Raw genomic sequence first — 25,055 nt, forward strand, 5'->3', positions numbered from 1 at the left:
TGCGCAAATTCCGTATTTTAGCCTGGGCTTTTCATCTTCTCTATCCAGGAATAATTATTCTGACTTCTGTAACTTTAAGGGATTCATCACTGTAATCTTTAAACCAATCACTCATGTCCTTTTGTCTAAACTGAACTGACTGCTCTTCATCAGATTATCAGGCCTGACAATTGCACACAAAGGTATTTGTGTGAAAGATAGTTGTTGAATTCATTTGGTCCTAAGTGGTCTGTTCCTGTGGAACGCTGTTAACATGTCAGGCAGAAAGGTTCACAAATCTTGACTTGTAATCTAAAGACCATGGTACATTCCCATGCAGTGCTCGGATGAATGAGGCCTACTGTATGTAAGTATTCTCAGTCAGTGGATGTGAGAGTGGGTGAAAGTGGTGTCTTGTCTCTAGCTAGATAGTGACGTGTTAATCTCACACTCTAGACTGTTAGAAGAAGCAGTTGGATTTCATCACCACACAGCACAGTTCATCCAAATGATAATTGTCAAATAAAACCCATGATACACTACTAGGAGAAGCGACCACAGGGTGTAGGCAACACACAAACCAGGGTGTGTGCATGGTATTAAGAAACACCTGGTTGGTTCTAAAGCTATGGTGTCTCTACAGTGTACTGCATATGCAAGTGTGTGTGAAAGGGGGATATACATCATTTCACTGAATTCAGCCTCTACAATTGTTTAAATAATCCAGTCAACATCGATTCGGTTCAAACCATCAAAAACTGTACTGGTTTTGACTTTTCACAGAAGTTTGCCGTCTTGTTAATGTTTGTTGCAGGGACACTAAGTGAAAAAACAATGAACAGAATTCATCTATGCTTTATGTGATCAGCTGAAATTTGGCAAATCATTTAAATTCATAATTAGCCCTTCATATAATTAATGAGGTAAATCGCTCCAATCAGACACAAATTAGACACGGAAAGTCACTTTGGCAGATCACCAATTATATCACCAATCAATCAAGACTGTCAACCAATCACAGAGCAGCCATTGAATTTGATTTCCCCTCTGACTCTAATCCTGTGGTTGAAAATCAGTGCAGTTTTCCTGGTTGTTCAGATATGTACAAAACAACGAGTGTAGATGCACCGGTATCCGTGGTTACCAGATACCACTGGAGCGGCCACCAGGTGGGGCTAGGATACGGGCTGAAGACCTCTTAGGAACATGATCGTCCACCTGGGAGCCTGAGAGAAAAAGACACATTAAGAATACTAACTAGAAAAGATGCCCCTCGGGGCACAGGTCTCCACCAGGAGGATAAGAGTGTTTGTGATAGATAGTGTATACCGATTTGCGTGATGTATGGATAAAATCTGTGCGAGTAATATAAAGAAATATGCAAAAGACAGCCTCATGGTGGTGCATGTGACACATGTGGCACATGCACCACCATGAGGTGGTGCAGGGCAAAGGTTTTTTCCTCTAGGAAGTGTGCATAAAAAGTTGTACACAGATCAGTGCAGTTATGGGTAAAACAGGAATTAAAAGGCATTTTGTACTCCGCATAGTGGGAATGTATAATTTCACGGAAATTAAACGTGTTCATGATTTGTGGCATTTTGTTCAAAATGGACCAATCCTGCAAGCTTTGGAAGGCAATCTTAGCCAATCGGGATGGAATATGGGGAATGGGACAAATCCGTGTCGATCACATGACTATAGAGATAGATAGTGTATACCGATTTGTGTGATGTATGGATAAAATGTGTGCGAGTAATGTAATGAAATGTGTTTAGCAAAAAATCCTCCTCATGGTGGCGCTATAACAGGCCGTTCCGAATTGGGGGCAGAGGTTTGTCCTTCGCATCCAGGGAGTGTGTGTGCAGAGTTTGGCATTGGCCGGGCCAACGGTGCCGGAGATTAGATGTACACGGATGGATGGACACACACACGGACGGACACACAGACGGACGGAGTGCAAAACATACTCTCTCCCCATGCCTTCGGCCTGGTGGAGACAATAATAAACAGATTCTGCCATACTGGTACAACCACAATAGCATTTAATTTATAAATTCAAAATGAAAAAGAGCAGGAAGAAGATTAAAGTCCAATGCTTAAAGCATTGCTGTTGCACAATTGCTGTGCTGCATAGTTTCAACATCTTGTACAGGGGACTCCATACTGTATAAATCTTGACATTAACTGTCCCAAAACACATTTTCTAAAGATTTAACCGTTGGAGTATTTTAAAGGAAGTGCAGAGAGAGCAAAGTTGAGGAGAGAGATAGAGATTAGAGACATGCGAGACAAGATGGGACTGGAGTTGGATTTGAACTCAGTCAGTGTATTATTTAACCTATTACTGAAACCAACCTGAGAGGCTGAAGGAGGACTCGTGGAGGTCTCGACCAGCATGCTGCCCCCGAGGAGCTGAGGCCTTGCAGGGCGTTTCTCCGTCTATGGGGCCTAGCCCTAGCTCCTTCTTCAGAGAGATAGCAACCATGGCCACATCACCAGAGTATGGGTCCCTGTCAACTCCTTTTAAGGCCTGAGTCTGAAAACGACAGGAAAGGGGTGAAAAGTCAGAGGTACAATATATATCTATTAATAAATAGACTTAGATATATAGATAGATAGATAGATAGATAGATAGATAGATAGATAGATAGATAGATAGATAGATAGATAGATAGATAGATAGATAGATAGATATAGATATAGATATAGATAGATAGATAGATAGATAGATAGATAGATAGATAGATAGATAGATAGATAGATAGATAGATAGATAGATAGTGCAGTTGGTAATATTAGGGAGTGGCCATAGAGGAGTGGGTATAGACATCTGAGGCGCATACATCAGCTGGGTGAAACTGTAATGTAAGCTCCCCTCTCCCAGTGACTACCTGTCATAGTGCACTGCATTCATGTTATGTACCTTTTCTCTCTGTACCATCTTCTTGTAGAGGAAATCTGGGAAGGTACGCATGGCATAGAACTTTCCAGAACCCTCGGCACACATGAAGACTCCATTTTCACACACCAGACGCCCACGGCTGATGGTCACCAGGGGAACGCCATGGCAACGCATACCCTCGTAGAGGTTGAAGTCCCCACCCTGAACTTGAGTGCTAACAGAGATGGTCCTTCAGAGAAAAACAGACATTAGTGTGTGTGTGTGTGTGTGTGTGTGTGTGTGTGTGTGTTTGTTTGTGTGTGTGTGTGTGTGTGTGTGTGTGTGTGTGAAAACTTCCCAAACTGTACTTGTCAGGATCAAATAAAAAAATAGCTATCAGATCTACAAGCTCAAAATGAGCTTTTCGAGCATTTTGAGTTTGTGTATTTGATACTTCTGATAATTTTGTGTGGCACTATGATCAAGTACAGCATTCATTTATGAATTAACACAAAAAGTTAGGTTTCAGTACCTGGTTGCGTCAGGGTCCCAGACCACCAGATCTGCATCAGCCCCGGCGATGATGCGGCCCTTGCGTGGATACAAGTTGTAGATCTTCGCTGCGTTAGAGCTCGTCACAGCCACAAAGCGGTTCTCGTCCATCTTTCCGGTCACCTGTTGGGATGGATATAATCATTTATCCACCACACAGGTGATTAGCCTGCAGTTTGACTGGAGACCTGTCGGTCAGCGTGGCTTGCTTCCACCTCTCGCGGCTAGGACGTAGGGTTGGGTTTTGAGAGGCGTTGGGATGGATCAGATAATCAAAAACTAGTGTTAGCCACTAACAGGCAACAGACCTGCCCCATGACATGAATGGATATGTTGTCTATATAGGTATGTTGTTCATATACAGGTAGGTGTTTACATAGGGCAAGATTGTCAAGAACAACTTTTGATTGATTGATTGATTGATTGAATGTCAATATGTTATTGACGTTTTCAGAGGTACAGTTGTACGAATGGATGAGACACAAAAAAGCGACAAAATGTCTTGTTTCCATTGTGGTCACATCAAGATGCGTTGTGAGCTTGCAGATTCCATTCTGGAAAACTTTTAAGTGAAAGTGAAAGTGGTTAAGAAACCAAGGACCACAATGGAAATAAGTCACTGACTTTATTGTGTTCATAATATCCATGTGTTTGTATTGTGTTTCTTTTAACCATGACGTCTACTAAATCAAATCAAGTCACAAAGGAAACAAGAGCTTCACAGTGGGGCCACTATAGCTTTATATTCCACTCCAACTGTGTGGGGCAATAACCACCTGCATCCAAGGTATATGAAATGGAGGTAAGGTCACCGACGTCATTTTCAGACGGCAGATTCGTCGCACCATGGGAGCCAAACTACACACACATCCGTGGACATGAACAGCTACATTTGCGTCAACTAAGCTGACTTACAAATGTTCATATATGACTTAAAAATGTTAAGATTTGAGATACATCTGACAATTAGAGTTACGAATTGCAAGTACAAATCTGTTGTCACAGATACAGATAATTATGACACTGTTCTCTCAGTCTCAAAATTACTCACACACATCCTTGCAAATGAACTAAATTTGAGTTAAGTTGACACACAAATGTGAGATACAAATACAAATGACTCTGCGTGCATAAGTGATTTTATTTTCTACAAGTTACAAATCATATGACAAACAGCGAGGTAAAAGTGTCTCATAATTACTCACAAAAATCAGTGGAGAGTCACAAATAAATCTCCTTCTAAAAAGTTGACAGACAGTTGTAGGTATTTGAGACACGAAAGTGGGTATTTGAGACACAGAAGTGAAAATTTGAGATAAGAGTTACGAATCTTACTTTACAGGTACAAATGTGATTTACACTAACAGACTGTTTGTTACGAATTGCCTATACGAGTACAAATCTGTTTTTACGGATACGGATAATTATGAGTCTGTTCTAATTCCATACGCTCTTATCCCTCCAATGAGACACTTTCCAAAATATGAGTTTACTCCTCACTGCACATGTAGCAGGATCTGCTTGACGCACCCTGTGTCTCCCCGTACTTGATCACAACCCTCTGCCAGCGGTTGGAGCAGGCACAGCAGCATCATGGGCACAGCCAGGGAGTTGCTGGGCCTGTCTACAGGAAGCTGTAGAAGCTGTGTCGGCCCAGTCCTGACGGGTCCACTTGAACCCAGTGGATAAACTGGGGTGCACACGCAGATCCGACACACCAAAGGTCCGACATGCGGAAACAACGGTCGAACATGCGCTTAACTAAAGCCTGTACCAGGATAAACTGGTCCATCATCTGCTCAGCCTCCAACTATCCGCAGTGATACCGCCCAGTTAATCCAAGGCCATGAAATAGAAATACTCACTGAAGATTGTCGGCTGGATTTTAACAGCTTTCCCGTCTCCTTTTAAACAGAACACTTCTGCGAGGCTTCCATAGCACTTCTGCGTACACGAGCAAACCGCTTTAGGAAAGCTCCACCTAGCCTCAATAATCTCAAGCTTGTGAAAGTAGTCATGGAGACATACTTCAGTTCATTATAAACATTTCCATCTCTCTCAATGCAAGTGATAAATCCTATTTCTTGTATTTTGCATTGTGAGAATATTATTTCAGCCAGAAAACATTGTCCAGTTCTGTCGATACTCTTACAGCTTCACAGCAGCAGACATGTTTTCTTTGCTTTGAGTCAACTGTGGACTTACAACAGTCTTGGAAATAGTCATCTGACAACAACACAGACCTGTGTGTGTGTGTGTGTGTGTGTATGTGTGTGTGTGAGTGTGTGTGTGTGGGTGCGTGAGCATGATGTGTGTGTACTTACAACACCCCTCTCCCAGATGACACTCATTCTGTCCTGGACCCCTGCCACTCCATGGGGGATCTTGGTGAAGTCCTCCTTACCCAGAGCTCTCTGCTTGGTGCCAAAGGGCCGGTGCTCTGAGGCCACTACACTCAGCGTGTCACTGAAAACATTACAGAGCACATGATGGAGGAGACTGTAAGAGGCAGGCCATATATTAAGAGGGTCATTATGAGACTGTAAGTGGCTGGCCATATATTAAGAGGGTCATTATGAGACTGTAAGAGGCAGGCCATATATTAAGAGGGTCATTATGAGACTGTAAGAGGATGGCCATATATTCAGAGGGTCATTATGAGACTGTAAGAGGCTGGCCATATATTAAGAGGGTCATTATGAGACTGTAAGAGGCTGGCCATATATTAAGAGGGTCATTATGAGACTGTAAGAGGCTGGCCATATATTAAGAGGGTCATTATGAGACTGTAAGAGGCTGGCCATATATTAAGAGGGTCATTATGAGACTGTAAGAGGCTGGCCATATATTAAGAGGGTCATTATGAGACTGTAAGAGGCTGGCCATATATTAAGAGGGTCATTATGAGACTGTAAGAGGCTGGCCATATATTATATATATATATATAAATATATATATATATATATATATATATATATATATATATATACACACACACACACACCAAATGAACACCAAATGAACCCAGAAAGGTCTCAGAGTTACAAATTAATAATTAACAGTGAGGAATGTAATGTCTGCATTACATTTATGTTTATGTTATATTTCTAATCTAAAGGCATCAAATGTCTCGGCTATGTTTTATATGCACCACTTGCATATAAAACGCTGATGACTGTGATATCTACGCATGCTGTCAGATCCTGAATGATCACATTTCTGCTGGGCCACTGTGTTGCCACATTGATTGTGTTTGCAGATTGTGTTTGCAGAATGCGAAATATTTATCGGCGATGGCATGACTGTCAGATTTGAGCTGACTCAATAGTCTCAATATTATGCTATTGATGGTCATTACTTTCCTTTGTTAGTTTTGCCCTGCCTTGGAAGCAATTATCAGTACAGTACAGAACAGACTTCTGTGAAATTGGGAGGGAAAGGTTGCTGCCCATCACTGCAGAAACTAGGGGTTTGAGTCCTCCGTGGTGAAGCCGGGTGCACCATGACAATTTGACGGAATAATCAGTAGGCTGCCCTGAAGAGATGATTATGTTTTTGGCTGGAAAAGTCAAAGGTCAAGTTCACAATCGAGAGTTTACCAGCTCAGTGGGACTGGGACTGGGAGGTCGCTGGTCGGGGTTCGATCCCCAGCCGGGTCATACCAAAGACTGGGAAAAATAGGACCCAGTGCCATAGATGTTAAAAAATATAGATGCCTCATTGGTCGCTGCAGTTTGTTGGAGCGACCTGTCTCCAACGGGAGGAGGAAGTCAAGCGGAAGTGCTGAAGGGACGCTGCGTCGCTGCCACACAAGTGACTACTGGACAATTACAGCACGTCTTTTACGGGACTTCCGTTTACATTTCCAAAGCAAGTGGCGCTGGGAAAGAGTGAGTCACGCCTCTGATTGGCCTACCGAACGTCTCCTTACGTTACGTACCCGGAAGCTTGGCAGGCTTCTGCTTTGCTTACGCTTTGCAAGGAATCTCGGGAAAGCTTGCCTTCCCTTGAGATACAGATGCCCCATAGCCGGAAGAGGCTCCTTTATATGTCTATGCCCCCAGTGCCTCCCTGTTTGGCACTCAGCATCAGTTAGATTCTAACTGATAGATTGGGGGTAAGTCCCTGCGACATACTAGCGTCATGTCCAGGGGGTGTACTTGTACATCAACTTGCCTCGTGCTACAAAAACAGGAGATAGACTATGATGTTTATGTTTGGGTGTTTCAGTACATAAATACATACTGTAATGAATAAACGTGTACATGTGTCTTTGCTCCACGATACAAGCAGTGTGCAGGACATACTTGCCCAGTAGGCCCATGAGGTAGCTGGGAGTGTTGGGGTCGAGGCGGAGCGGTGGGACAATGACATGGGCCGCGGCGTGAGCCCAGTCCTGGTGGTAATAACTCATGCCATTCAACGAGGCATGGGCCACTGTGGTCTCTGCATGGACCACTTTACCTGTGACCGGAGAGAACCGGAAAACATGGAAGGATAGAGGGAAGAGAGGAAGGCACAATGGAGAAGGAAGGGGTGGAGTAGGAGAGAACGAAGGATGGAAAAATAGAGAGATTTGAGTTGCATCTGGGCTTATCTTTATTAACTTTTGATTGATTACTTTTACAATTAATCTGATAATCTATAAGTGAAGGGTTGTTGGTTTTAGTTTTTTACCGATGGAGTGCCGTAATTGTTTTGACTTTTTCTGTTTTGTATGTGTTATGGAGTTAATATTACTCTATCAGACCCCCAGGTGTGGTTAGAATATTCAAATAATGTATTCCCTGTGTATTTTTGGTTTCTTCCTGAAAGCTGAAAGCCTTTGAGTCAAAAGGCCCAATCAGAAATACCCTCCCTATAACCCCTCCCCCATTATCATACAACAACAGCTGCGAGGCTGCGAGGCTTAAGTTCAGGTGGGTGGTGCTAAGGTGAAATCATCATCATCATCATTGTAGAATTACTGTTTTCTACTACATCATCATCACCATCATCATCATCATCCCCACGATGATCTTTTCTCTGACTCACCCTACTCACCCTGCATCTTTGCAGCAGCGATCATGTCTCCAGCAGCCATACTGGATACATTCACCAGGTAGATCGGGCAATGGGCCTGCAATCATTTGAATTTAACTCCATTACTGCCGCTAGGTGGTAGCATAAGCACACCTAACGAATGCCACTCGTCCGCTCTCACTCTACGCTCCTCGTTTCATATCCGAGTTATTCAGTGAGGCGGGGGCTGTTGTTGTGAGCACAGTCATCGTTAGCCGTAGGTCAGACCCCTTAGCTATCATTACAAACAGTTACATGTGCTCAGCGAGGCGATACAAACTCACAAATGATTTACGATCGCCGGGATGCGTGACGGCCGACCATGGTCAGCGCTCGAAGCTTTAGAGATACAGCGCTTTGAAAACCCTGTTATAATGGAGACTCAATGGAGCTGGATTTAAAAATCCCATAGCTGGTGGGGACGGAGGCTCTCCATAGTAACCAGAGCAATGCTAAAAGGTAAATTGACGGTCGCCGCTTTCATATAAATTACATATGATCTTGTAGAGTCAGAGTGGTAATTATTTTAACATTCCGCCTAATGAATGCCCAAAATAGGGACACCAGTGTTACACTGCATGTTACCGCATATACCTTACCTTGTTTACTGCATAAATTAAAAGCCATGTGATAAAAGAAAATAACTCTATGGCAAAAAATCACGTGGCCATAGACTGATTAGCTGTTTAAAACCAACACCGGGTGCACACTTACCCTGTTGGCGATGGTGACAGCTCTGTGAGTGGCCTCTGACTCCAGCTGTTGACGGGACGAAGACAGAGATATAAATAAATCGTACAGCTTGTAGAATATATTTCACATCTCAAAAATGTCTTCACCTCCTCCGGTCGACTGATCTCAATTCCCTCTGGTCCACTGATGCCCAAATCAAGAGCTTCTTTGGCTCCCTGAGAACACAAACAAAAATTGTACAAAGTTGTTATTCACTGTTAACTTCAACTATTGCAAAGTCACTCAAGACAGACAATCCCTCCGACAATTTTCAAATGGTTCCATCTACCTAAAAACCTCTGACAGCGAGTTGAAAATAAAATGGATGCTACATAATTTCCCCGCCTGTGCAGTCAAGTAATACTGTATGTCCTACTGGAAACCAAATGAGTTGAAGCGTATCTAGATGGTTGCTTAGCAGAAATGGGAAATCAAAAATATGTTTTTTAACGGTTTCGTGAACATTTCATGATTGGGAGAACACCCTTCCGGTCTGAAGAGCAGATGGCAGCTTCCTGTTCTCAACTTTTACCGTGCAGAAACAGATTCAAAAGACTGCGGAAGTGCAAGCACAGTTATGTGAGTATACCTCTGCGACCAGTTCGCCATTCTCAGCATGGACGCGTGCGATAGCCCCGATGTCCTTGCAGGTCTGCAGCGTCTGGTACAGCTCACAGTCCTTCAGCATCATGGTGTCTCTGTAGGCCATGGACATCTGGAAGGAGTTCACCCCATGCTCCCTCACCAGAGTCTCCATCTCATTACGCACCTGAAGTTCAGCAGGACAGAGAGTTCAAGGATCACAGTTCGTTGTTTGGGTTACCCCAGACTGTGGCCTATACTTAGCCCCCTCATTTTCTCCCTCTACAGCAAATGACTTTGCCGAAAATATCCGATGTACAAGCTCACAACACGTTGCGAGAGTATACATTGGCTATGTTTGATGAATGTTCCTCTTATCCGACCCATCATCAGGTGTTGTAGCGGTAATGGAGAGAGGGGATAATTGGCCACAGGCCAGTGTGCAGTGAACAGAGGCAAAAGGTGTGTGTGTGTGTGTGTGTGTGTGTGTGTGTGTGTGTGTGTGTGTGTGTGTGTGTGTGTGTGTGTGTGTGTGTGTGTGTGCGTGTGCGTGCGTGCGCGTGCACGTGTGTGTGTGATATAGGGCATGAAATGAGCTTGGAGAGCAGCCAGCTGATGATAGCATTCCTCTCACATTGGTGACAACCCTCAAAGAGGTTATAGCAGCACAGAACAGCTCTGGAACTCACACTAAATACAGCCAAGAGAAACCATATAGACTTTATGGTAACACTTGCATCCCATGTCTATAATGCATAATTGCATATTATAAGTTTACTTATAATATGCTCATAACGCTGTATAATTATTCTCATAAATACGCATTGCAATTTGGGGTTCAGTGTCTTGCTCAAGGACACTTCGACACTAACTCTGGGGGGGGCCGGGACTCTACCCCTGTGCCACTGCCGATGGTGATACAGTGATATAAGCAGATTATAAACAGGAAACAGGAGATAGGCTCCAGCTCTAGGGCTCAGGGCAATGCTTACATACATACAGTAGATCACATCTAACGATCTATGTGCATAAATACTAAATACTACAGAGTAACAGTGGTGACTAGTGGTTCAAACCACAGGATGCAGATGATGTTATGACCCCAGTCATCACCTAATATGAACCAACCAACGACAGTGACTCTGAATCTGTCTGATGTGTTTAATGTGCATGTGTGAGTTAACCTAGTTCCTACAATTTAATCTAGGTCATTAGACATATTACTCATAAAAGAAAAGGCTGTTTCATTATAAATCTGCAGAGGACAAAGGAATAAACTGGCATATGAGGAGCATTATATAGCATCACAACTTCATTCAAAGTGCTTTACAGTGTGTATTCACTAATCACACATTCACAAACCATGGCAACCATGCAAGGCAACCACACAAGGCAGCAATGTGCTCATTTGGAGCAGTAAAGAGGTTAAATGTATTTCTTCCATATATATATGCACCTACAACTGCCAGTTGTTCTGTTTGCTTTGCAGAAGGTGGTTCAGCGCATAATGACAGCAGGTGTTTGAGTAAACAGAGGAAAAAGGATTCTGAAGGAGGACAAACATCACCCCAACATACTTTGTATGCCGATACGGACAGGCAAGCCTGAAGTGTGTCAAAGCTCTGCATGGGCTCAAAACTCAGTAAGAGTTCTGCTGCGGATGTCTGAGCCCTGAACAAGGACAAAAAAATTAACACTGTTGCTATCTGACTTTCTTAACCTGTATATCTGTATAATCCTGTATAATCTTTTTTTGTATTAGTAGTATTATATCCACAATTATGTGATATTCTGAATCCTGAATCTTGAGGCAGGCCCACTCCGGTCACTGTGCACAGCGCCAGTGTCTCCTGTGCTTTGTGGTCATGTGTGGCTCTGCCTTACCTTGGGTCCCCACCAGGTCACCCCCACATGCAGAGAGTAGTGTGGCTCTGCCCTGCCTTACCTTGGGTCCCCACCAGGTCACCCCCACATGCAGAGCGTAGTCACAGCAGGCCTTGGCATCGGCCATGGCGCGGCAATGATCATAGGCGTCCACCAGGGAGCAGTGCTGCTCAGGCAGGACAAGGGACACTACCATGGTAGTACCACCCATCAGAGCCGCCTGGAGAGGAGAGACAAGAGAGAGAGAGAGAGAGAGAGAGAGAGAGAGAGAGAGAGGAAAAGAGGGGGGACAGAATGATTGATTATTAGAGAACAGAATAGAAAGAAGGGGGTGTGCACTGTGTGTGTGTGTGTGTGTGTGTGTGTGTGTGTGTGTGTGTGTGTGTGTGTGTGTGTGTGTGTGTGTGTGTGTGTGTGTGTGTGTGTGTGTGTGTGTGTGGCATCCAAATGAGACCTGCAAGGATTGTGTGTGGCCACGGTCAGGAGAACCACTAGCGTTCATGTTGACACATATTGAATGATACATCTTGCCCTCTCAGCTCTATTCACGCCCCACCCCTCCAGTCTCTATACAAAGCCTACACGACCACTATACTGTACATGCCTGACCATCAGAAATATCTGAATTGCTTTGTATTATTATACAGTATCAAGAATAGTAGATCTACAAATAGCAGATATACAAGTATAAGCTTGTGTGATTAATAAGACTAATTGTTTGTCTACTCGTTGATACATTATACACGCACGCACGCACGCGCACACACACACACACACACACACACACACACACACACTGGACAACCGCTTCCCGCTGCAGTCACTGCACTCGTGTCTGGTCCTCTGCAATATGTGCACTGAGTTTGAAGTCCATTGGTCGGACAGTTCTTAAGATATGCGAAAGGACAGATATGCGCACAATTTAGATTAGATTAGATTTTTAGAAATAGGGCACTAAGAATACTAAGCCATGAGCCGGAGATGATCTATGGGAGAATCTTTCGATCATGAGCCGCTGAGACATGGATGGAGGATCATAGAGGGAGTGAGGAGAGGGACGGAGAGGAGGAAGACAGCGAGGTAAAATGGACGAAGAGGGAGGGAGTGGTTGAGGTGCCTCTACTCGGCTTTAGACAAATGGTAGATGGCCCTTGCGTGTAACCATGACTACTGCTCATCCATGCCTAGCTTACCTCCCAAGCATCCTATTTCTCCTTCAATCTCTCTCCCTCTCTATAAAATCACACAACAGTCACAATTTACAAGACATTTACAGAAACAGTTTACGCTTTTTTGTAGAATGTGACGACGGGGAGATGACTGGAGAGATTGAGAAAAGACTTGGCCTGTCATCACTTCCTCTCTCTCTCTCTCTCTCTCTCTCTGGGTTGGGTGAACATACATTCAATTATAACAATCCATAATGTACCATTATATGAAAACACGTAGAGCTCGTTTATACGTCTATACTCAAATACTGATTTGTAAGACTTTCTATTCACATTTTTGATGAAGATGTACATAATGTGTTTTCTTTCTTGCCTTCTATCTTCGGTCCATGTGTGTGCCTGTGATGTTATGTCACTAAGACCGTGCCATTCCTCCAGACAGGGTGTTGCCTCTGTGTGTGTGTGTGTGTGTGTGTGTGTGTGTGTGTGTGTGTGTGTGTGATTGACTATTAACTCAGCCAGTGAGGTCTCCCGTATCTGTTTCCATAGTGACCAGACTGAATCCTCTTTTGTCTCACCTACAGCCATGTGAGCAGTGTCTGTATGTATGTCTGTATGTATGTCTGTATACATGTGAAGAATGGCAGATTATCAGTCAGGGTGTGTGTGTGTGTGTGTGTGTGTGTGTGTGTGTGTGTGTGTGTGTGTGTGTGTGTGTGTGTGTGTGTGTGTGTGTGTGTGTGTGTGTGTGTGTGTGTGTGTGTGTGTGTGTGTGTGTGTGTGTGTGTGTGTGTGTGTGTGCGTGCATGCGTGCGTGCGTGCGTGCGCATGAGTGCATGCATGTGTCAGGGTGTGATAGCAATGGAGAGCATGGACCCAGCAGATATGTTCTTACCGTGATAAGAATTTATTGACGCGACTTACACCGTCTACCTGCATGTCATTGATTAAAATGTACTGCCAGGCGAAAAGTCCGAAAGCACAGAAAGACACACCAGATGTAGTGTGAAAAGACACACACACACACACACACACACACACACCCACACACACACACACACACACACACACACACAGTCTTCCGGCTGTGGGAACACGTCTCGACACGACACATCCGTCTGTTTCCGTGCATGTCTCGAGAAGACGGGAGATGTGAGCCTTGTGAGGCCAGACTGTGCTTTGCTGTGCCAAGCTGGAAGGAAGTAGCTGTCAGCTGCCTGGAACATCTTTCATCCACGCCGTGCCCCTTCCCTGCAACTGCAACTCTCTCTGTCTCGCTCTCCCTCTCTGTCTATCTCTCTAGGTTGTCAGTGAGAAGTAAGAGGCCTGGTCTTAGCATATTTATTCTTCTATGCGCCTGTTAATATTATAGGAACGTCATGAGAAACATGTGAGGAAAGAGGTCTGTTGGATTTAACTGATAACAGTGGTGACAGCAGCAGTAGGCCTATTGGTAACAGTGGTGACAGCAGTAGCAGTATACTGGAAGAGCACAGAGGGAGAACGCTTAGTCAAAGATTTGTTCTGTTGGAACTCGAACCCAAAGTGTTAGTGTTTTTACACTCTTAGAGTGAAATTAAACTGGATGTTGCTGTATGCAGGCTATGAAGTGAGGCCCTGTTGGGTCGGGACTGGAGACAGGAGCTCTTATACCACCATCCACCATCCAATCCCCAGGCACAATAATGGTACCTTTGACTGACCGTGGTGGGTCACAGCCAGGGCAAGAATACATTTCATTAATAGTTGTGTGGCAGAAAATATTTAAGATAAGATCAAATAAACCTTTCTGGTCATAGCAGCAACTACAGCAACAAGAGAGGCACAATAAGTGGCATTAGATATCTGCAGTGGTCTCTGAATCAATATATATATATTTTTTACATGAATGAATACACAGTACAGTGTGTGTGTGTGTGTGTGTGTGTGTGTGTGTGTGTGTGTGTGTGTGTGTGTGTGTGTGTGTGTGTGTGTGTGTGTGTGTGTGTGTGTGTGTGTGTGTGTGTGTGTGTGTGTGTGAGGGGGGTAGTCTGTCAACAATGAATATAGGACTAAATAATATATATATCAATCATTTATGAACATATGTTGTGTGTGTACTAGCCTGCGTAATTATAATGTAGTTCAGCTGACTATGGCTACAATATGTCAGGGCAGATTGTCTAACTATAAAAGTCTCTCTGTGTGTGTACGTCTGTAATCCACGGAACTCGAGAAACGTTAGCCCCACCAACTTCAAATTCGACACACGCTTCGTTCCACACCCCCCGCACCCCCGCAATTGTCATTGACTGATTTTGTAATTGAGGTCCTTGAGAGAGAGCGGGTGGTACGAGATGGAGAGAGAGAGAGAGAGAGAGAGAGAGAGAGAGAGAGAGAGAGAGAGAGAGAGAGAGACACACACAGAGAGAGAGAGACAGAGAGAGAGAGGCCTGTGAATGTCATCTGTGGGAGAGGCTATTGGTGTCAGACAGCATACCTCTGTAACTCTCCTCTGATCACAGTGTATCAGACAGTGTCCCATACATCACATAGAGAACCCCCCCAACCCCCACCCCACCTCACTGCCTCTACTCTCTCAGCCAAGACAACTTGTTCATAGTTCAGCAGCACTAACGCTGTTTTTGTTTAGCCTTTTTAATGAACGAGTCTATTCTTCTATTCACCATTGTGTTTTTTTCTCTTTATTGTTATAAGCTGCAGGGAAGCAGAGAGGGAGACAAAGCTGTTTTCTCAACAGGCAAGCTGCAGCCTCAAAGCAAAAAAAGCAATATTCCACCTATATGCTCACTAATTTCAGCAGTGAGGTTACTTATAAATATCCCAGCGTGCCATGCAGGGCTAATTATGTGGGACAAACAAAAACAGTGCTGTACATCTCTCTTCTCTCTTTGCCAAGGGTTCAACGATGCTCCGTTTGATCTGTCGCTACATAAAATGTGCCCCCGGTATTACGTACGCGGTCGTTTGTGTAGTGGTGCAGCCCGAAAGACACAGAACAGCAGGGAATCTACTGTGATGGAGGGAGGGAGAGAGGGAGAGAGCTGGGAGAGGGAACAAAGTGTTCAAAATGATGAAGGGAAGGAGAGACAGAGAGAGAGAGAGAGGATGCGGAATGGCAAGAGTTTGTCACAATTGCACATTAACCATCGCCACGGTAACCCCGGTCGCCACAGAGACCGCACAATACTACCACAGTCTATGGTGAGCGAACTAGTGTGCACGCCATGCACCCACAAAAACACACACGCACGCACGCATGCACGCACGCACCAGAGGGCTTTCTGATTTCCACAATTGAGAAAGTGGGGGGATGCATGGCTGCCGGGGGTGTAGGTGGGGGTGGGGTGAGGAGTGTAGTTGTTGTCATGGCAGCGAGGTCAACGGGTGGTGGTGGGGCTGCATGGGGTAGAGGGAAGATGGGGGTAGCTGGCATATGGAGAGAACTCCATCCCCCATCATATCACCAATGCCAACACCCCTCTTGTGTTGGCATTCCATTACACCACTGGTTCTCCAACCCTTTTAATTTCAAGGACCCACAGAACTCTGAGAGTGTACGAAGGGAACCAAATGGACCTGTAACAGTCCCATCTGTAGGGGTCCATTTGGAACCCCTCTCAAGGAACACTGGCGTTCCCTGGACACCCACTGAGAACCATTCCATTACACCAAAGCCTGTATCTCAACACCCGTGCCAGAAGACATTTCCTAAAAACATCTCTCCATCAGCGCACAAGACCCCCTGCGAGAAACCACACTCAGACCTTTTAACTCTGCTAATGATCACCACACGCACGCACGCACGCGCACATGCACACACATATGCACACACATGCACACACACACACACACACACACACACACACACACACACACACACACACACACACACACACACACACACACACACACACACACACACACACACACACACACACACACACACACACACACACACACACACACACACACACCTCTGCTCTGTGTCACGAGGGGCCAGGAAGTCCAGGTTATTAAATAATAACCTCGTGACAAATGAACATGGAACAACTGTGTGTGCGTGTGTGTGTGTGTGTGTGTGTGTGTGGGAGGGGGGGGGAGGGGGGGGGGGGTTAGGAGGGATGCAAGCACTTTGTGACTCATTCAGAACCCCAGTGACAACCAGGGGGGCAGTCAGACAGATATTTTGTGAAGCCACAAGGAAATCGGGATTTCCTGAAAGTTCATATAATGGCCTGTTGTGGCGCTGTCATTGGGCCCAAAAAAATAGAAGAATAGATGAATAAATAGAAGTCCATGTATTTGGGCCCAACTTCACCTAGACTGTATTACCTTAATAAACATGGTCATGAATACTTTTTGCTTCCAGTCACTAGTTTAAAGTCTCATTTCTAATAATAATAATAAAAGTCTCATAATATTCTTTTTGGAAAATTATGGTCCCATTTATAAAAAGAATGACCATAAAGTTGCGCATGTTCTGAGGGGCGTGGCTACCGTTACAGTCTATGAACGGGATCCCCCACCCACTCGAGTCAAAATAAAGACCAACGAAGAAGAAGGGGGGAAGTCCCGCCTCGTTGTCTGGGCCAGCCAATGGGCCAGCTGGGCCCAAACGGATCTAGAAAGATGGCGACTTACAATTCAAGGACTGACAGGCTTCATTTTACGTTCATGTTAGACCCGGGGAACGCTTTGTCCATATTTTTTACAGTCTATGGTGACAACTCAAGGTTAGAACCACCCACCAGGCCACCACCTTATGCAGTGTTCAAATGAGGGGAACCTTAACTGAAACAGAGCTGTAGCGTACTGTATATGGAAACAAATCCAGAACCTGTAAAATGCATTTTATGGCACGGCACTTACTGTAGTTCTTGGAGAGAGAGAGAGAGAGAGAGAGAGAGAGAGAGAGAGAGAGAGAGAAGGCCAGAGAGGATTGTGTTGCTGTGTATGACAGCTGTCTCTGGATTCCTATCATGCAGTAACATTAACACAGGCATGTTGACCGCTCCAGTCACAACACAGACCACTGTCTCCCTGTGTGTGTGTGTGTGTGTGTGTGTGTGTGTGTGTGTGTGTGTGTGTGTGTGTGTGTGTGTGTGTGTGTGTGTGTGTGTGTGTGTGTGTGTGTGTGTGTAGTTGTGTACCTTGGTACCGCTGTAAAAGTCTTCCTGGATGGTAGCGTTCATGAAGCTGTCCTGCAGATGCACGCTGGTGTCTATTCCGCCCGGCAACACCAGCTTTCCCGACGCGTCAATCACTTTGGCCCCACCCGGAATCATCAGCTCCTTTCCCACCTGTCAGGGATGGAAAAACCGTTACCCAGCCCTGCTCATCTATGTATCTGAATGTGTGTACAATGAACAGAATGGAGGCTCAATTCACTTTCAATTCAATTATCAAATGTCAACACAGACAGCTGTAAGTTTGTCAGTGACACAGCAACAGTTATTTAAAGCACAGTTTCTCAATGTGGGGCCCATGGGGACACCAGGGACCCAGATAAGTGTTAGAATAAGTGTTAAATAGCTATATATTTCTGATAGTACTCATTGAGTGTTTGTTCAGTACCAGGAGTCTCCATGTCTCCCCTACAGAAAATGCATTTTCAGGTCGGTTTTATCGAATCAGGAGAGAGAATTTGCACAGATTAAATAATTTTAATTGGAAGTGATGGCACTATAAGAAATGAGCAGACAAAATTAGAACTGGAACAGTATAAACTGACTGAAGCTATAAATGGGTACTCTTTCCACCCACCTGAAAATGTATTTTATTTTCTGTTTATTAAAGAGCTGGAGAGACGGTGATATATCTCTGTTACTGAACAAAGAGCAATGATTACTATCAGAATATAGTGCTTTAACTTTAACATTTTTGTGTTTGTTTTTTGCCCTACCTTTAACAGAGGCCTAATTGTATTGTTCCACTGTTTTCGAATTCTTTTAAACTAAAATGCCAACTAAAATATTTAGTTAAATAAAAACGGGTCCGTGGTTGCAGATCCTGTGTTGGGAGTGGGACACACCAATCTTACACTGTGTAATAATTTGCTCTGGATAAGAATATCTGCTAAATGCCTCAGTTGCGAACTGTAAATTGTAAATTGTAACCTACAGTCTCCATTCAAGTAATCCTTTCTGAATGGCTGGCTGATAGTGATTAGGTACTTAAGATGGCACTAATGTGCCTCCCATGGAACATTTGATACTATTGTCATGGAGACGAGTGTGGGAAAGTGTACGTGTTGCCATGGCGAATGCAAAATGATTGGGCAGAATATGCGAGTGGCAGTGGAGATGAACTTTCACTAATTTCCTGCTCACACAGTCACGCCTCCCACGCATCAGCACTGTTTCCCTGACAATGCATTAGTCATTATTCTTATACTATAGATGTGCCACACCACCCACACACTCATCCTCTGTGTTCATCTGAGTTGTTTTACTTTGCCCTAATACAATAGATTAAAAGAGAGTGCCCTTATATATACAGTATCGTCTCTGTCGGGTGGGAACCCTCATACAGTATGCCCAAAACTGTTACTTTTCAGGATGATTCAAATTGAAAAGTATCAGATCTACAAGCTTTGCATCGCACATTTTCGTGCTTGTTTATATCTACCGTAGTATGAACTATGGAAAAGAAATCTCAAACAGTTAGAATATGGAGATAAGAGGTTTGAAGGGTATAGCGGCCTGAAGATCTAGAGATCTCCATAAGTGCACTGCACCGAGTGGGTAATGATGGAAGTTGGAGATCCATGCCCCATCCGGCTATGCAATACCCGTTGTACCCATGTCAGAGTACCTTATGCCCATATATGGAGATTTCTGAATCTGTCTCTCTGTGTTCCTTTATTCCCATGGAGTTCTGTGTCAGGCATGCCCAAATATGGAGTGTTGTGATGTCAGAACAGGCTAGCTCCATACTGTATATGGACCCTGGGCAGGTGCCCTGTCCAGAGCCCGGGCAGAGGCCTTTTGTGGCGGTTCTGGACAAATGTGGGTCAGATCGACTCGACACGTGGAACGCGTATGTCGAATTTGAAGTCGGTGGGGCGAACAGTTCTTGGATTACAGCCGTACACACGTACGTACTGACAGACGTATAGAGACGTGGTGCATTTATAGATAGAGGTGCTTGCATTATCCTTGAACCGCCCTGTCCCGTATCCCCATGTATGGGCATGTTACGTTTGTCACCCCACTGTTCACTATCCGTCCACCCACAATGAAACGTTAATATGGCGTAGTGTCATGTCTTTTTCTTTTCTTTTATGTAAATAAGTGTAGCACCGTGTGTAGAAGTGCTGTAGAAGAATAAAGAGAATGTCATTCAGTCACTGTCCATTTATTCTCTTGTTATTCTGTTTTGTTTTAACTTACATGATTGTATTCCATTTTATGATGTGTCTTCATGTCTTATTGTCTAATGTTTTATGTGAAGCACTTTGAATAGCCTTGTTGAAATGTGCTATAAATAATGTGTGTGTGTGTGTGTGTGTGTGTGTGTGTGTGTGTGTGTGTGTGTGTGTGGTTGTACTAGAGCAAATTTGTGTCTGGTGTGAAGTGCATATTGTCATGTTTTTTTTTTGGCAATGAGTGCCACACAAAAGTAGCAGACAGCAGATCTAAAAGTTCAAAATGCATCGCATCGTGATGTTTTGAGCTTGTAGATTTTTTGCTGCTTTTGAATTTGAATCCTGAAAAAACTGTTTTGGACCGACAGCAACGATATGCAAGTGTACAGTGTGACCAACATGTGTTTCAGTGCATGCATGTGTCACCTACTGTACCTGCTGAATGATGCCATTCTCTATGTAGACATCAGCTTCCTGGGTGAAGTCATCATTAACCACCTTCCCTCCCTTAATGAGAATACGCATGGACCCTGCGTTGGCAGCCATAGTCCTACACACACAGAAAGACAATGTTTGAAGGAAGGAAGAATATGTTTCATTTGATCCAGGTCCAGGTGATTTCAAGCTAAGGCTAATGAGGTACAGAAAGTGGCTGATGTACAATGGCCATAGGTGGCAGCCATCATTATGTAAAAGTTGTAAAACCAAATGGTGGTCAGTCCAGGCAACATTTTGTCCAGTCTAAGGCTTGGTCAGTGCCTAATGCCTATAACACAAATTGTGTTACAGGAACTCATTGACGTTTCTGATCTGTCTCTTGTGGAGGCAAAGAAAACTTTCTCTAAGCTTTTAGTGTGTCAGCAGCCAGCACCGATTAATTATTAAGTGTGGGAAAGCAGATCTATAATTCACAGATCTATTACCCACATGACTAAGACAGATACTCAGTGTGCTGTTAGAAGGCTGAGGGGTAGAAAACTCAAAAGGCACCTTAATATACTTCAGAAAATGGCTGGTCTACTCCCAAAGATCTGAACTATAGAAAACTGAGACTGAGAAAGAGTTCAAAATTCAATTGCATGATTTGAGGCATTTTGTTCCAAAAATGTGTTTTGCAAAAATCCACTTATTGGTGGCGCTATAACAGGCCAATGTGAAAAGGGTGGGATACCTATTCCTCAGCCTAGTAGGAAAGTGATTCATGATTTGAGGCTTTTTGTTCCAAACGGGCTAATCCTGCCAACTTTGAAAGCCAATGTTTACCAATTAGGATGGAATATGAAATATCGGACAGATCCGGCTTGAATACATGACTATAGAGATAGTGTGTAACGATTTGCGGGATTTTTGTTGTTTTTCAAAAGTCGGCCTCCTGGTGGCGCTATAATGCGTTTCTGGAAAATTTGGCATCGACCGGGTTAACGGTGCCGGAGATTAGCTGGTAACAGACGGACAGACCCACGGACCCACGGACGGAGTGCAAAACATACTCTCTCCCCATGCCTTCGGCCTGGTGGAGACAATTAATCTGTAGATAAGATGAAGCGATTGATGAATATCAATGCAGAGAGAGTGAGAGCGAGAGAGAGAGAGAGAGAGAGAGAGAGAGACAGAATGGGGGTGCAGCATGTGCCCTAAGGCCTGGTAACTGGAAAAAAGGCTTGTTTCCCAGGAGATGAGAACGGGAACGTGGAAGGTCTTTGTGGAATAGAAAAATACGCACACACACATGCATTTTATTCTCTCTCACACGCACGCACACGCACATGCGCGCACCCCCCACCACACACACACACACACACACACACACACACACACACACACACACACACACACACACACACACACACACACACACACGTACACATCACATGACAAATACACATCGAGTAAGGCCTAGCATACTAAATATCAATCACAAATAACATACTAAACATCAGCAAAAGCAGCCTTGCTGGGGGACTATTCATGTATGATGTAGAACAAAAACATTATTAAGGAACAGCATGCACTCTCCACCATTTGGTCGACAATATGTTAAAACTCAGGAAAATGTTTCGTACAACAGTAACGGGGGAGGGGCGGCCCGGGAGGGGCGGCCTGGGTGGGAGTGGTGTGGCGCTTATCGCATGGTCCATTAGCTACATAAGGACCTTTTCTCTAGACCCATTTGGACCCATTTGGACACATTTGCTACAGCTTCACGCGTCATGGCTGCTTTGTAGCTTCATGTCGCTGGCTTCCATTGACAATGAATGGTAGACCGTATCGTTGTATCTTCATGTCGCTGGTTTCCATTGACAATGAATGCTAGACTGTATCTTTGTATCATCATGTCACTTTCTTCCACATAAAAACAATATTTTAACACTTCCTCCTAGTACCTGATGATCATGTTTTAGGCGGGGGGAGTGAGGGGCACTGGCCAATCAGAATGCCTGTTGCCTGTGATTGGTTGGCTGATTTTCTCGTTTACATATGACGTACATTTTCCCATCAATGTCAATGGCGTTTAATGTTTTGATGTTTAATTTACGTCATATTTAGCGGAATTTTTACCTAATTTCTCCATTCATTGTCAATGGCAAATCTTGAGACTTGTGGGGACAAGATTTAGCCACGGACATTTGACCCATGTGAAGTCAAGTGAGGGGAACTATAATCATCGTGCATGATCGTAGAATGGTGGTCCCTTATTGGCCAAGTGTTCCCACCGATGATTTGCTCAGACAAATCCTACTATGAATGCGCCACGTCTCTGTGTGCGTGCGTACGTGTGTGTGCGTGTACTGTTGTAATGCACGTAACTCGAGAACCGTTTGACCCACCGACTTCACATTCGACACACGCGTTCCACACCTCCACAGGGAGTGCGGTGACAGGTATCGAATCGGTCGGACCCACGGTTCTCCAGAACCACCACAAAAGGCTCTGGTCAGGCTCTGCCAGTGCAGGCGTAATGATCGAGGCCGACTCCTTTCACCTGGGCCAGGCTCTGCCAGTGGGCCTAATGAGGCCAGCTCCTTTCACCTGTGCAATTTGGCCGACGGGCACGTACAGGTCTAGTCTAACTATAAATGCACCAAGTCTCTGTGTGTGTACGTCTGTAATCCATGTAACTCGAGAACCGTTCGCCCCATCTAATTCAAACGACACACGCGTTACACACCCCCACATGGAGTGCAGTGCCCAGTGTCGAGTCGGTCTGACCCACGGTTGTCCAGAACCACCACAAAACGACTCTGCCCGGGCCACAGCTGACACAAGGCCTCTGCCCGGGCCAGACTCCATATTTGGGCATGCCTGACAAAGAACTCCATAATGGGCATAGAAGGTTATACCGCTGACATCACTTCTGATATCAGGATATAAGTGCAGTGCCCGGTGTCGAGTCGGTAAGAGCCATTGTTCAGACAACACAAATATTAGTTCTCCGTTCATTGTCAATGGCATTTTTAATGTTTGTTCAGACAACACAAACATTAAAGCTGCCTGTAAAGGAGGGGCTAGCGCCCCTCAAAAACTGCCGTACTGTAGGTCAGAGGTTCTGAACCTGTTGGGACACTGTGATTTGCGGGTTCCCCAGATGACAATCTGTGTCAATGTCGAGATTTCTTATGTTTAAGGCCTAAACCCAGCTATGCCAATGATGAGAAGACGAGAAATATTGATTTCTATTTCTATTAATATAGAATCTTCACTCTTATATTTACCGTATTTTAGCTTCCCTATCGCTAGGCAACGCTTGCCCATTACTGAATCAAAAGTAATCAACAAACTGGTCGAACATATTGGCCAAATTGTCAAACAATATTTATCTATGGAACCGAGTCAAACTAAATGTAATGCCTCAACCCCCCAGGATGGGAGGTCCCCAGTTCAAATATGATTATTTTGGGGTGTCGCAGCCTGAAAAGTGAAAAGGTTGAGAACCCCTGCTGTAGGTGACTGTGATGTATAGCTTGCACCTCTTTAGCTACTCCTAGTCCTAGCTGTCAGCAGTACTGTCTCTCCACTCAGATCAGATGGACAAACCACAAAGTCTAATCCACTGTGATGCCATCTTGTCTCCCTGATGATTTCTATTCCACTTAGAAAAGTATAGCAGTTTATAACAGCAAGCCTGACACCTGATGAAATATATTCCTTTAGTTAACACTGGCTGTGGGACATATCCTGATCCAAAAATCACACCCGTGTGAAGTGATGAGGCGCTAATATATTAAAGTCTAACTCATGTTGCTTAGGTGATGTAATGGTGATTTGTAACACAAATGGTGCCAACACAAACATTAAACGCAATAGAGAGACAAGACATAATGAGGTACAACCGTACATTATGAAGTAAATGTTCCCTTCATTGTCAATGGCGTTTACAAAACCAACATTGAACTAAAGACAAACATTAAACCTGTGTAAAATAAAGAAAATAAAAGATATATAGCCAATCTACATGCATAAATACCATCAATGCTCATTGCTCTCTGTGGTATTCCTTTTTAATCAAACAACAGACACTTGAAAAGGGAGAGATTGACAGGGACTCTGAGAGGGGGGGGGGGGGGGGGCTTAGGGAGGGAGTGGAAGTGAAAATCTGGACTCTACAACTGATATTTAAAGTCTCAAAACACTGCTGTTGCTATTTTCCAGTAAGCTCGAGCCAAACCCACACAGCTGACTGCATGTGTGGCATGGCAGCAGGGAGGGAGAGGAAGAGAGCGAAGGCCATAGTTAGTCTCTAGCTTTTGTGAGTATAGTGAGTATTCATGGGACTGTGAGGATGGTATATTGATTTCCATTTGAGCTATATTCATCATATGAATATATTGTATGACCCCTGATC

General features: G+C 44.3%; 1 protein-coding gene across 1 annotated transcript in view; it reads right to left on the reverse strand.

The window, feature by feature from the left end:
- Positions 1-184: 184 nt before the first annotated feature.
- dpysl5b (dihydropyrimidinase like 5b) overlaps positions 185-25,055 on the reverse strand; it is a 27,780-nt gene continuing 2,909 nt past the window's right edge. Inside the window, exons 2-14 of the mRNA XM_083790390.1 lie at positions 20,648-20,762; positions 17,997-18,146; positions 11,736-11,894; positions 9,798-9,977; positions 9,316-9,384; positions 9,191-9,235; positions 8,459-8,534; positions 7,723-7,879; positions 5,740-5,881; positions 3,396-3,538; positions 2,906-3,113; positions 2,338-2,518; positions 185-1,205 (exon numbers count right to left, since the gene is read on the reverse strand). Of these exons, the coding sequence (XP_083646516.1) occupies positions 1,120-1,205; positions 2,338-2,518; positions 2,906-3,113; positions 3,396-3,538; positions 5,740-5,881; positions 7,723-7,879; positions 8,459-8,534; positions 9,191-9,235; positions 9,316-9,384; positions 9,798-9,977; positions 11,736-11,894; positions 17,997-18,146; positions 20,648-20,758 (1,707 nt within the window). The 5' untranslated portion in view covers positions 20,759-20,762 and the 3' untranslated portion in view covers positions 185-1,119. The remainder of the gene's footprint in view (positions 1,206-2,337; positions 2,519-2,905; positions 3,114-3,395; positions 3,539-5,739; positions 5,882-7,722; positions 7,880-8,458; positions 8,535-9,190; positions 9,236-9,315; positions 9,385-9,797; positions 9,978-11,735; positions 11,895-17,996; positions 18,147-20,647; positions 20,763-25,055) is intronic.

The sequence above is a fragment of the Protomyctophum parallelum genome (assembly GCF_964188405.1).
Source record: "Protomyctophum parallelum genome assembly, chromosome: 19".
In the NCBI taxonomy this organism is placed as follows: Eukaryota; Metazoa; Chordata; class Actinopteri; order Myctophiformes; family Myctophidae; genus Protomyctophum; species Protomyctophum parallelum.